At 37.6% G+C, this 14717-nt stretch overlaps 1 protein-coding gene across 6 annotated transcripts in view; it reads left to right on the forward strand.

The window, feature by feature from the left end:
• The window catches only part of MTRF1 (mitochondrial translation release factor 1), a 68711-nt gene that overhangs the window by 30300 nt on the left and 23694 nt on the right, over positions 1–14717 (forward strand). For all 6 annotated transcript variants that reach the window (XR_005531931.1, XR_005531932.1, XR_005531934.1 and 3 more), the window contains 2 exons: positions 1665–1837; positions 9720–9837. Coding sequence is in view for 1 of the 6 variants with exons in the window: in XM_039253151.1 (XP_039109082.1) it covers positions 1665–1837; positions 9720–9837 (291 nt within the window). In the remaining 5 variants the exon portion in view is untranslated. The remainder of the gene's footprint in view (positions 1–1664; positions 1838–9719; positions 9838–14717) is intronic.

Below are 14717 nucleotides of genomic sequence, written 5' to 3' on the forward strand. Positions count from 1 at the left end.
TGTGCACCTGTAGTCTTGCCAAGGAGCTCAAACAGGTGTCTGACAGTCTCTGAATCCAGCTGCCAAACTGCAGCCAGCACAGGGCAGAAGAACAGGTTGAACTGTACTAAGAGTATACCATCAGGAAATCCATACTGTGAGAAATTTTTACAGGTCGATAGCCCAGTTTCCTTAACAGTAACTTGTAGGAAACAAAAGAGATGGATGATGAATGTATAGAGTAAGAGATTGAAGCAACATCAAACTTTTTGGGGCACCTGGCTGCCTCAGGTGGAAACATGTGCGACTCTTGATATTGGTGTCATGAGTTTGAGCCCCACTTTGGAGTTAGAGATTACTATAAATAAGTAAGTAAGTAAATAAATAAATAAATTTTTTAAAAGACATCAGACTTTTTTAAATGGACACGACTAAACTTTAGCACTTAGGTAAGAAAATTATAATAGCCAAAGTCAGGATCATAGTTACTCATGAGAAAGGGTGAGGATTGTAACTGGGAATGGGCATATGGCAGGGCTTTCGGGGTAATTGGCAAAGTTCTTTTTCTTGGTCTTGTGGTCATTAAACCATTTATTTCATGTGGCTTTTTATGTCTGTATGTATGTATGTACATACATGTATGTATACACACACATATATTTATTTATTTGGAGAGGGACAGAGTGCAAGTGGAGAAGGGGCAGAGAGAGGGAGAGAGAGAATCCCAAGTAGGCTCCATACTATCAGAGTAGAGCCTGATGCACGGCTTGAACCCAAAACTGTGAGACCATGACGTGAGCCAAAACCAAGAGTCAGGTGCTTAACCAGTTGAGCCACCCAGGTACCCCATTTCTGTATATTATTTTAAAATAAAAAGGTTTTTTAAAAAATGAGTATACCCAATAAGAAAAGGCTAACCTAGGCATTAAGGTTTTTTGGTGTTTATCTTCGCATTCCATAGATAAATAAGCAAGAACTTAATTTCAACAGATTCTTGAAAACTTGGGAGGACCTATAGAATTATTCATCATTATAAAATTCTTATGCAAAAACAAACATTAAAAAAATTTTTTTCAAGGGGCACCTGGGTAGCTCAGGTTACACATCCGACTTAAGCTCAGGTCATGATCTCACTATTCATGAGTTCAGGCCCTGAGTCAGGCTCTGTGCTGACAGCTCAGAGCTGGAACCTGCTTCAAATTCTGTGTCTTCCTCTCTGCTGCTCCCCTGCTCATGCTCTGTCTCTCTCTCATTCAAAAATAAATATTTTTTAAAAATAATAAAAAAATAATAATAAATTCTTATGTTAGTGAGCATCCTTTTATATAGGCACCATATTAGCCTAAACTCACATAGGGTCGTTCAGTGAAGAAAATGTCCCAGTGTTGTTTTTTTCCAGTAGAATTTAAATTTTGTTCATTATAGAATACTTAGAAATAAAAGTATAAAAAGTAAAATAAAATATATATTGTTACACTGTTTCCCAGAGATAAGCATGAATAATATTTCGGCATATTTCCTTTTATATATTAATACGTTGACGTTGGGAAGATACAGTTTCGTATCCACTTTATGTTCTCATCTCTGGCTCTATACTTGCATTCAGGCTTGGGATTAAGGGCATTTAAGATCCAGATCCCTTCCAAAGTAGAACTCATTAATATTTTGGGGTTTTATGTTCCTAGGTGGGCTACATCATGCAGCTGCCCGAATTTCTGGTAACGGTGTCTATAGGCATCTGAAGTATGAAGGTGGGATTCATCGAGTTCAGCGAATCCCCGAGGTGGGCCTGTCATCAAGAATGCAACGTATTCACACAGGAACCATGTCGGTCATTGTCCTCCCTCAACCAGATGAGGTAACCTTACCAGGAGGCATTGGCAACTTACTCCAGCTTAATGAATGTTTTGATGACAGGGTTTAGCTTCTAGGAAATTGATTTTCGAGTATACACATTGAATTTTGCAGTCTCTATTGGGAAATCTTTAACTCTTCCCGAGGTAAAGTTGCCCTTCTTATTCCTCACCAGAGTGTTTTGCTTTTTAAATAGAAGCCAGTTCTCTTCATAAAACAGGATTCACAAAGCTTTTATAATGTTGCTTAAGTTTTATCTGTGGAAATTAATTCCACAGATAACATGTTGAGGGCAGGGATTTAATACCTATGTGGGGTCTATTATCTTGTTAGTTGAATACAGCCTTATTACCTATTTTTTCCTTTTTAAAATTTTATTTTAAATATACAGAAAATTGAAAGAATACCACACTAAAAATTTCTGTAACCTTCACCTGTACAATACCTGTTTACATTTTGCCACATTTATGGGATTCCTATGTGTGTGTGTGTGTATATATATATATATAGATAGATAAATATATATATATTTTTTTTTAATAACTATAAAGTGTATAGCAAACACTATGAGGCTTTATCCTCCAAGTCTTCAACTTAATATCTTTTAAGATTAGGATATTTTCCTACCTATACAATACCATTATCTATGAAAATCAGCCATAATTCTGTAATACTGTCTTCTAGGAAAAACTCCTGTGCATTCTGTCTACTCACAGAATACTTCTCCACTCTGAGTGTGTCGAGTTTTTTCCACCACCAAGAAATTCTTCAGTAAGCTGTGGACACCAAGTGGCTGTCCTACAAGTCAACTCTATTCTGACATGACCTGCCAGGAAATAGCATCAGACCCCACAGGCTAATAGCTCATTCTCACCTGGTCTCCCTCTCCACCCACCTTAGAGGCCAGTCACCAGTCCAGGGTGTCACCTGTGCTTCCAACCAAGTGGCTACGAATTGAGAGGTTTCCACAACCCCCTCCTTGGGCTTGTTCATTTACTGAAGTAGCTCATAGAACTCGGTTACCATGAAAAGTGATTTGTTACAAAACATACAATTCAGGAACAGCCAAATGAGAGAGGAGCATGAGGCAAAGTACATGGGAAGACATGCAGAGCTTCCCTACCCTGTCTAGGTGCGCTACCCTCCCTGCACCTCCACATGTTCCCAGCCTGAAAGTTCTTTGAACCCTGTGCCTTGGGGATTTTCATGGACCATGTTTGATTAAACCATTGGGCATTAGGGATTAATTTGACCTTCAGCTCCTTTCCTTTCCCTAGAAGTTGGGGGATGGGGGGGTGGAGCTGAAAATTCCAGTCCTCCAGTCACACGATTGGTCCCTCTGGCAGTCAGCCCCCATCCTTTGGTTATCTAAGGGCTTTCCTGAAATCCCCTCTTATTAACATACACTCAAAAAGGGGCTTGTTGTGAATGACAAAATACCTTCATCAGTCTTTTTTTTTTTTATTTTTTTAATTTCCATCCAAGTTAGTTGGCATGTAGTGCAAAAGTGATTTCAAGAATAGAATCCAGTGATTCATCCCCTACATACAACACCAGCACTCATCCCAACAAGTGTCTTCCTTAATGCCCCTTGCCCATTTAGCCCATCCCCCCACCCGCAACCCTTCCAGCAACCGTTTGTTCACTATATTTAAGAGTCTCTTATGTTTTGTCCCCCTCACTGTTTTTATATGATTTTTTTCCCCTTCCCTTATGTTATTTCTGTTTTGTATTTTAACTTCCACTTATGAGTGAAGTCGTATATTTGTCATTCTCTGATGGACTAATTTCAGTTAGCATAGTACACTCTAGTTTGATCCACATTGTTAGAAATGGCAAGATTTTATTCTTTTTGATTGCCGAGTAATATTTCATTGCATATATATCCACACCACATCTTCTTTGTCCATTCATCCATCCCTGGACATTTGGGCTCTTTCCATACTTGGGCTATTTGTTGATAATGCTGCTATAAACATTGGGGTGCATGTGCCCCTTCAAATCAGCACTTTTGTATCCTTTGGATAAATTGCTAGTAGTGCAATTCCTGGTCTTAGGGTAGTCCTCTTTTTAATTTTGTGAGGAACCTCACATTGTTTTCCAGAGTGGCTGCACCAGTCTGCATTCTCACCAGCAGTGTGAAAGGGTTCCTCTTTCTCCACATCCTCGCCAACATCTGTTGTTGCCTGAGTTGTTCATGTTAGCCATTTTGACAGGTGTAAGGTGGTATGTCACTGTGGTTTTGATTTGTATTTCCCTGATGACGAATGATGTTGAGCATTTTTTCATGTATCTGTTAACTATCTTGATGTCTTCTTTGGAAAAATGTCTGTTCATGTCTTTTGCCCATTTCTTCACTGGATTATTTGTTTTTTGGGTGTTTAGTTTGATAAGTTATCTGTAGATTTTGGATACTAACCTTTTAGCTGATATGTCATTTGCAAATATCTTCTTTTCTGTCAGTTGCCTTTTAGTTTTGCTGATTGTTTCCTTCACCATGCAGAAGTTTTTTATCTTGATGAGGTCCCAAGAGCTAATTTTTGCTACTGTTTCTATTGTCTCCAGAGATGTGTTGAGTAAGAAATTACTGAGGCTGAGGTCAAAGAGGTTTTTGCCTGCTTTCTACTCTAGGATTTTATTGGCTTCCTATCTTACACTTTGGTCTTTCATTCATTTTCAGTTTATTTTTGTGTGTGGTGTGAGAGAGAAAGTGGTCTAGGTTCATTCTTCTGCAGGTCACTGTCCAGTTTTCCCAACACCATTTGCTGAAGAGACTCTCTTTATCCCATTGAATATTCTTTACTGTCTTGTCAAAGATTAGTCGGGCATATGTTTGTGGATCCATTTCAGGGTTCTCTTGTCTGTCCCATTGATCTAAGTGTCTGTTTTTGTGTCAGTACCATACTGTCTTGTTGATTACAGCTTTGTAATACAGCTTGAAGTCCAGAATTGTGATGCCTCCAGCTTTGTTGTTTTTTTTTTTTTCCCCTCAGGATTTCTTTGGCTATTTGAGATCTCTTCTGGTTCCATACAAATTTTAGGATTGTTTGTTCTAGGTCTGTGAAGAACGCTGGTGTTATTTTGATAGGTATTGCATTGAATATGTAGATTGTTTTGGGTAGTATTGACATTTTAACAATACTTGTTCTTCCTATCCAGGAGCATGGAATATTTTTCCATTTTTTTTTTGTTGTCTTCAATTTCTTACGTAAGCTTTCTATATAGTTCTCGGTGTATAGACTTTTCATCTCTTTGGTTAGGTTTATTGCTGGTATTTTATGGGTTTTGGTGCAATTCATCAGTCTTATCATAGGAAATTCTGAAGGTTTTAGGAGTTCTGTGGAATTATTTTATAGCCTTTTTTTGTTTGTTTTAATCAGGATCGCATCAAGTTTCACACCTTGCCATTAAGTTGTATGTATCTTTAAGATTGGAACAGTTTCTCAACCTTCTTTTTTTTAAAGATTTTTATTTTATTTCTAGGAGAGAGAGAGAAAGACAGCGTGAGCAGGGGAGGGTCAGAGAGAGAGGGAGTCACAGACTGAAACAGGCTCCAGGCTCTGAGCTGGCAGTCAGCACAGAGCCCAACACGGGGCTCGAACCCACTAACCGCGAGATCATGACCTAAGCGAAAGTCGGACGCTTAACCGACTAAGCCACCCAGGCGCCCCTCTCAACCTTTTTTTTTTTTAATGACATTAAGTTTTTAAAATTTTTTACTGGTTTTATTTATTTGTGAGAGAGAGAGAGAGAAAGACAATGTGAGCAGAGGAGGGTCAGAGAGAGAGGGAGATACAGAATCTGAAGCATGCTCCAGGCTCTGAGCCAGCTGTCAGCACAGCTGACACACCACGAACTGTGAGATCATGACCTGAGCCAAAGTTGGACGCTTAACCAACTGAGCCACCCAGGCACCGCTTAATGACATTAATTTTTTGAAGAGTCTAGACTATTTGTCTTGTAGAATGTCCCACATTCTGGATTCATTTGTTTCTTCATGGTACTCTTTAACTTGTTCCTTTATCCTATGCATTCAGGTTATACGTTTTTGTGTTTTCTTTAATGTTTATTTATTTTTGAGAGAGAACATGAGCTGGGGAGGGGCAGAGAAGAGGAGACAGAAGATCTGAAACAGACTGCGTGATGTGAGCACAGAGCCCAGTGTGGGATTTGAACTCATGACCCTGAGAAAATGACCTGAGCTGAAATCAAAAGTCAGACACTTAACCAACTAAGCCACCCAGAATCCCCAGATTACTCATTTTGATCAAGAATACTTCTGGGGCACCTGGGTGGCTCAGTCAGTTAAGCGTCTGACTTCAGCTCAGGTCATGATCCGATGGCTTGTGTGTTCAAGCCCAGCATTGGGGCTGACAACTCACCCTGGAGCCTGCTTCAAGTTCTGTGTCTCCCTCTCTCTGACCTTCCCCTGCTCAGGCTCTGTCTCTCAAAAATGAATAATGATTAAAAAAAAAGGAATACTTTATAGGTACTTATATTTGTGTTGCATTTTATCAGAAGACACATAATATCAGATTGTCTGACCTTTAGTGAGGATTAGTTTAAACATCGTGACCACAAAACTATTGTCATTGTAAAATTATATTTTTCTCGGGGCGCCTGGGTGGCTCAGTCGGTTAAGCATCCGACTTCGGCTCGGGTCATGATCTCATGGTTCGTGGGTTCGAGCCCCGCATCAAGCCCCGCATCGGGCTCTGTGCTGACAGCTAGCTCAGAGCCTGGAGCCTGTTTCAGATTCTGTGTCGCCCTCTCTCTCTGACCCTCCCCTGCTCATGCTGTCTCTCTCGCTCTCTCAGAAATAAGTAAAACATTAAAAAAAATTTTTTAATTATATTTTTCTCTTTGCAATTACTGAGGAGTCTCTAGGATATATATATCCTATTTCCAACAACTTTTCAATGATCTTAACATCCATTAGTGATCTTTTTGCTTTAATCAGTTACTTTGTTTCGGGTTGCAAGATGGTGATATTCTAACCTGTCCTTTCTTCTGCGTTATTAACTGGCATTCTTTTCTGTAAAGAACTTTCCTCCATAATACCTTCTCTCCTCCTTCCTTCTTTCTTTCTCTTTTATTTTACTTCATTATAAAATCAATATTATTTCATTATTGACCTCATTATAGACTTAAAATTTGTAAATTATAATCACTGTTGTGTTTAATGTTCAAATTGTCCCTGATTTGGTCAGTAGTCACCTTTGTAGGGCAGCCATTTTTTAAATTACCCCATTAGTTTTTGAACATATCCTTGCTTTCTGGTATAATTAGGTATCCTAAGTTCATCTTTTATCTTTCTGCCTCAGACTTGGAGGCAGATCTCATTTCTTTTGGTGAGAAATATGCCCAAAAATCAAGAGGTAAGTGCTATGTATGCTTATTATTATTAATGTGTGCTTACATTTAGATTCTTTAATGTAAAGAGCTAGGAGATAAATATGATTTTAAATCACTGGTTCAAATTATTATTACCACCAACTCAAATTTAACATTAAGGAAGTATTTCCTCCTCACCATCTTGCATTTTTTATTTATATCTCTTTCCACTTAGAGTAAAAATTTTATTTCTTAATCACATTAATACATTTATGTTTTTCTTTATATATAGCATATATGCAGTGCTTTTAAATTTACTCAGTAAACTACTGAGTACTGTTTAAGATTTCTGTCCTTAGGATATTGCCTACTAGGAAAGCATAGTCAGACCACTATGTTCAAAGACCATCTGAAATACTGTTTTTCTATGTGCTTATGATATCTTTATGGTAAATATTTTGATTCATTTGTTTCTGTTCCTCTTGAAATTAACATTTGAGTTTTCTTTCTTCTTTTATCTAATTTCATTTTTGGTATATGCGAGCATTTATGTAGTTTAGAAATCAAATCCATGGTTTTCTTGCTTCCCTCCTTCTTCCTTCCACCCCATTTCACCTATCCTCTTGTTTTCTTCATATTCTTGAAAATTAAACTCATGTAGTGGAGTTTCATTTTCATAAAAGAGCAAAGTCTTATTCTTTTAATTGACATTTAAAATTCTTTATATCATTAGGTCACTGGTTTTTTTGTTCAGCATGTTCCAACAGTCGTTAGATAGCTTCTATAACATTTAAGAGAATAGGACATATACATATATTCACTACATAACTATTTAATATACTGTACCCACGGAAAATAGGAAATTTCTCTTTAGTGTTTGGGTTTTTTTAGTATTTATTTTCTGGGACAGTGCAAGTGGGGGAAGGGCAGAGAGAGGGGGATAGGATTTGAAGCAGGCTCTGTGCTGACAGGCTGACAGCAGTGAGCCTGATGTGTAGCTTGAACTCACGAACCACAAGAGCATGACCTGAGCCAAAATCAAACGCTCAACCGACTGAGCCACCCAGGTGCCCCACTTTTCTTTAGCCTTTATTGAAATTTTACAGTAGTTAGCACTGGCATATTTTAACAAAAGCTATATAATCTTTTCTACACAGTATAGTATTCATTTTAGAAGAAACAAAAGAATAACCAAGTTGTATATTAGAGTCTAAAACTGACCCTGTTATTACTCTACTTTACAAAGCAAAAATTCACACTTGCTATCTGTCATTCATACAAATAAATGATAAATGTGGAGCAAGATGTTAGTTCTCTCCTGAAAAACAGCGTATTTTGTAGTGTGTGTGTGTGTGTGTGTGTCTGTGTGTGTGTGTGTGTGTGTGTGTGTGTAACAAATTACCACAAATTTAGGGGCTTAAAATTTATTTTCTCACAGTTCTAGAAGCCAGGAGTCTAAAATCAAGGTATTGGCAGGGCCACACTCCTTGCAGAGCTTCTAGGGAAGAATGTTCCCTCCTTCTAGTTTCTAGTGTCTCCAGGTATTCCATGGGTTCAAGCTATATAGCTCTGAATGCACATGTTCTCTCCTCTGCTTTCTCCTCTAAGGACACTTCTTATTGGATTTAGGACCTATTTGAATAATCCAGGATGAGCTCATCTTAATTACAGCTGCAGAAACTTTTTCAAATAAGATTCTAGTGGTGAGAACATGAACGTATCTTTTTGGATGCCACCATTTAGTCCATTAATAAGTACACACAGTCGATTCTCAGTATTCACATGTTCTATGAAATCTCAGCAAATACTGATCTAGCAAATATTGAACCACCATTTCCCCTAGGGGAAATATATATACGTGTGTATACATGTGTATTTCTGTATCTATTTATCTTACATGGATTATAATCTTAAAAAGTAACCCATCGTGGTAGAGTCTGTTTTCTTTATTTTACAAAGAGAAAATGAGGTTCACAAGTATTAGGTGACCTGCCTGAGGCTGCTTTACTAGATGCCAGAGTTGGGGTTCAAACCCCATCAGCTGACGCAAGAGCCGAAGCTTCTTGCATGACGCTGCTCTGCCCCCTCCTGTCTTCATTCTCGGGTCATACTTGAAAAAAGAAAGCCAGGTGTCATCTTATGACCTCAGCTGGGAATGTGCACACATAGAGCACCTTGGAGTTTTTGCTGCTCTGCACATGTCTGCTAGTGACTATGAAAGTGCAGCACTAATTGATTTGGGGAGTAAATAAAGTGGATGAATTTGCATATAGTCAGGGAATTATAAGGATCAACTTTATACATAAACACATACACACACGCACATACACACATATTTTCTATCCGATGTGGCTTTGTGGGATAGTGGGTGAGGAAACTGGAAAGATTGCCTAGCTCCGTGATCTCATAGCATCATAAATCAGTGTCAAAAAAATAGCATCCATTGGTGTAGGGAGTTTACAGTTCTTTCTTTGGTATAAGCTTTTTCTTAGTTTAAGTATTAAAGCATTTGTTGAACATAGAATTTACTTATGTTGTACTTTTGGTTCTAGGTAGATGTGAAAATAGACCCCAAGGATTTGCGAATAGATACATTTCGAGCCAAAGGAGCAGGAGGGCAGCATGTTAATACAACTGATAGCGCTGTCAGACTCGTCCATGTCCCCACAGGTAATCAAGTCCCTTTGTTTTTGTACTTTTAACCTGTCTTTACATCTTATAAAACTATTCAACATTGAAAAGAAAATAGTTTTGTGTTAGTGTCTTGTTTCTTGCACAAACTCTTTAAGGTGACATTGGGATCATGGGGCCGAGGTCCCCAGTGTGTTCATGTTCCACTTTTTTTCTTCGTTTCAAATTTTTGTTTAAATTCTAGTTAGTTAACATATAGTGCCATAATTGGTTTCAGGAGGAGAATTTAGTGATTTATCACTTACATATAACATCCAGTGCTCATCCCAGCAAGTGCCTTCTTTATACCCACATCACCCATTTAGCCCATCCCCCCCACCTTCCCTGCAGCAACCCTCAGTTTCTCCTCTGTATTGAAGAGTCTCTATGGTTTGCCTTCTTCTCTGTTTTTATCTTATTTTTCCTTCCCTTACCCTGTGTTCATCTATTGTGAATGAAATCATAGAATATTTGTCGTTCTCTTAAGGACTTATTTCACCTAGCATAGTATACTCTAGCTCCATCCATGTCATTGCAATTTCATTCTTTTTGATGGCTGAGTAATATTCCATTGCATACACCATATCTTTACCCATTCATTAGTAGATGGAAATCTGGGCTCTTTATATAATTTGGCTATTGTTGATAATCCTGCTGTAAACATCAAGGTGCATGTGCCCCTTCAAATCAGTATTTTTGTAATACCTAGCAGTGTAATTGTTGGGTCATAGGATAGTTCTATTTTTAATTTTTTGAGGAACCTCCATGCTGTTCTCCAGAGCGGCTGTACCAGTTTGCATTCCTACCAACACTGTAAGAGGGTTCCCTTTTCTCCACATCCTCGCCAGCATCTTTTGTTTCCTATGTTGTTAATTTTAGCCATTCTGACAGGTAAGGTGGTATCTCACTGTGGTCTTGATTCGTATTTCCCTGATGATGAGCAGTTTTGGGCATCTTTTCATGTGTCTGTTAGCCATCTGGATGTCTTCTTTATAAGATATGTCTCTTCATCTATTCTACCCCTCTCTTAACTGGATTATTTGTTTTTTTGGGTGTTGAGTTTGTTGAGTTCTTTATAGATTTTGGATACTAACCCTTTATCAGATATGTCATTTACAAATATCTTCTCTCATTCTGTAAGCTGCCTTTTTTGTTGATTGTTTCCTTCACTGTACAGAAGATTTTTATGTTGATGAAGTCCCAGTAGTTCATTTTTGCTTTTGTTTCCCTTGCCTCCAGTGATGTGTCTAGTAAAAACTTGCTCTAGCCTAGGTGAAAGAGGTTGCTGCCTGTGTTACGCTCTAGAATTTTTATTGCTTCCTGTCTCACGTTTAGGTCTTCCATCCATTTTGAATTTATTTTTGTGTATGGTGTAAGAAAGTGGTTCAGTTTCATTCTTTTTCATGTTGCTGTCCAGTGTTCCCAACACCATTCATTGAAGAGACTATCTTTTTTCCTTTGGATATTCTTTCCTGCTTTGTCGAAGATTAGTTGACTATATAGTTTTGAGTCTATTTCTGGGGTTTTTGTTCTATTCCATTGATCCATGTGTATGTTTTTGTGCCAGTACCATACTATCTTGATGATTACAGCTTTATAATACAGCTTGAAGTCCAAAATTGCGATGCTTCCACCTTTGCTTCTCTTTTTCAGAATTGCTTTAGCTATTGGGATCTTTTGTGGTTCCATACAAACTTTTGGATTATTTGTTCTAGCTCTGTGAAAAATGCTGCTGCTATTGAGTTGCATTAAATGTGTAGATTACTTTAGGTAGTATAGATATTTTAACAATGTTTACATTTAGAATCCATGAGCATGGAATGTCTTTCCATTTCTTTATGTCATCTTCAGTTTCTTTCATAAGTGTTCCATAGCTTTCAGAGTACAGATCTTTTATCTCCTTGGTTAGGTTTATTCCTAGTTATCTTACTATTTTTGGCTCAGTTGTAAATGGCATCGATTCTGTGATTTCTTTTTCTTCTGCTTCATTACTGGTGTATAGAAATGCAACCGATTTCTGTAGGTTTTTTATCCTGTGACTTTGTTGAATTCATGTATTAGTTCTAGCAATTTTTTGGTGGAGTCTTTCAGGTTTCCTTCATGATTGACATCATGTCATCTGCAAATAATGAAAGTGTGACTTCTTCCTTGCAGATTTGGATGCCTTTATTTCTTTTTATTGTCTAATCAGACAACAAAGGCTAAGACTTCAATACTATATTAAACAACGATGAGAATGGACATTGCTGTCTTGTTCCTGACCTTAGAGGAAAAGCTTTCAGTTTTTTCCCGAGGATGGGGTTAGCTGTGGGTCTTTCATATATGGCCTTTATGATGTTGAGGTATGTTCCATCTCTATGTATTTTGTTAGGGGTTTTTGTCAAGAATGGATGCTGTATGGGGCGCCTGGGTGGCCCAGTCGATTAAGCATCCAGCTCTCGATTTCAGCTTAGGTCGTGATCTCACGATCATGGGATCAAGCCCCATGTCAGGCTTGAGATTCTGTCTCTCCTTCTCCCTCTGCCCCTCCCCCACCTCCTCCACTCATGCTTGCTGTCTCAAAAAAAAAAAAAAAAAAGAATGTCTGTTGTATTCTGTCAAATGCTTTTTCTGCATCTATTGAGAGGATTATATGGTTCTTATCCTTTCTTTTATTAATATGGGGTATCATGTGGATTGAATTGCAAATTATGACCCACCCCTGTAGTCCAGAAATAAATCCCACTTAATCATGGTTAATAATTCTTTTACTGTACTGTTGGATTCAATATACTGGTTTCTTGAAAATTTTTACATCCATGTTCATCAGGGATATTGGCCTATAATTCTCCTTTTTAATGAGATCTTTGTCCAGTTTTGGAATCAAGGTTATGCTGGCCTCGTAGAATGAGTTTATAAGTTTTCCTTACATTTCTATTTTTTGGAGCAGTTAGAGAAGAATAGATATTAACTCTTTCTTACATGGCTAATAGAATTCCCCTGGGAAGTCTAACCTTGGACTAGTCCATCTAACCCTGGACTTTTGTTTGTTGGGAGATTTTTGATTGAGGATTCAATTTCTTTGCTGGCTATCAATCTGTTCAAATTTTCTATTTCTTTCTGTTTCAATTTTGGTAGTTTGTATGTTTCTAGGAATTTATCCATTTCTTCCGGATTGCTCAGTTTGTTGGCACATAATTTTTCATAATATTCTCATATAATTGTTTGTATTTCTGTGGTGCTGGTTGTGATCACTCCTCTTTAATTCCTGATTTTACTTATTTTGGTCCTTTCTCTTTTCTTTTTGATAAGTCTGGCTAGGCGGTTATCAAGTTTATTCATTCTTTCAAAAAACCAGCTCTTAGTTTCATTATCTGTTCTACTTTTTTTGTATGTGTCCATATCATTTTTTTCTGCTCTACTCTTTATTATTTCCCTTCTTTTGCTGGCTTTAGGCTTCACTTGCTGTTCTTTTTCTAGCTCCTTTAGGTGTGAGGTTAGGTTGTGTATTTGAGATTTTTCTGGCTTCTTGACGTAGGCCTCTATGGTAATATACTTCCCCCTTAGGACTGCCTTTGCTGCATCCCAAAGGTTTCGAACTGTTGTGTTTTCATTTTCATTTGCTTCCTTGTAATTTTTAAAATTTCTTCTTTAATCTCCTGGTTAACCCATTTATTCTTTAGTAGGATGATCTTTAACCTCCATTTTTTTATGATCTTCCCAAATTTTTTCTTGTGGTTCAAGTTTCATAATGTTGTGATCAGAAAATATGCATGGGTTGATCCCAATCATTTTGAACTTGAGGGCTGATTTGTGACCCAGTATGTGATCTATTCTGGAGAATGTTTCATGTGCACTCAAAAAGAATGTGTATTCTGCTGCCTTAGGATAAAATGTTCTGAATATATCTGTTAAGTCCATCTGCTCCAGTGTGTCACTCAAACCTATCATTTCCTGGTTGATTTTCTGCTTAGATGATCTGTTCATTACTATAAGTGGGGTGTTCAAGTCCTCTACTATTAATTGCAGTATTATTAATGAGTTTCTTTATGTTTTTTATTAATTGATTTCTAAATTTGGGTGCTTTCAAGTTGGGGCATAAATACTTATAATTATTTATATTTCTTGATGGATAGACTCCTTAATTATGATATAGTATCCTTCTTGATCTCTTGTTACAGTCTTTGTTTTAAAATCTAGTTTGTCTAATGTAAGTATGGCTACTCTGGCTTTCTTTTGATGTCAACCAGATAGATGGTTCTCCATCCCCTCACTTCCAATCTGCAGTTGTCTTTAAGTATAAAATGAGTCCTTTATAGGTAGCTTATAGATGGGTCTTGGGTTTTTTGTTTTCTTTTGTTTTTACCCATCCTGGTACTCTATATCTTTTGACTAGAGCATTTAGTCTGTTTACATCCAGAGAGATTATTTGTAGGTATGCATTTAGTGCCATTGTATTTCCTGTAAAGTCATTGTTTCTGGAGATTTTCTCCATTCCTTTCTAGTCTCTGTGCTTTTGTTCTTTTCTTCCCATTCAGAGTCCTCTTTAATATTTCTTGCAGGATTGGTTTATTGATCAGAAACTCCTTTAGTTTTTGTCTAGGAAACTCCTTATCTCTCTTATTCTGAATGACAGCCTTGCTGGATAAATTTTTCTTGACTTCATATTTTTCCTATTTAGTATATTGAATATATCATGGCACTCCCTTCTGGCCTGCCAAGTTTGTCTGAACAGATCTGCTGCAAACCTGATTTGTCTTCAGTTGTTAGGTTAAGGACTTTTTTCCCTGTTGCTGCTTTTAGGATCTTTCCCTTATCTCTCTATTTTTGCAAATTTCCCTAGGATATGTCCTGGTTGGCTGGCTTTTCTTGATTTTGATGTGAGTTCTGTATGCCTCTTG

This window comes from Hyaena hyaena, unplaced genomic scaffold (genome assembly GCF_003009895.1).
Source record: "Hyaena hyaena isolate Hyena2069 unplaced genomic scaffold, ASM300989v1 scaffold_440, whole genome shotgun sequence".
Taxonomy (NCBI): Eukaryota; Metazoa; Chordata; class Mammalia; order Carnivora; family Hyaenidae; genus Hyaena; species Hyaena hyaena.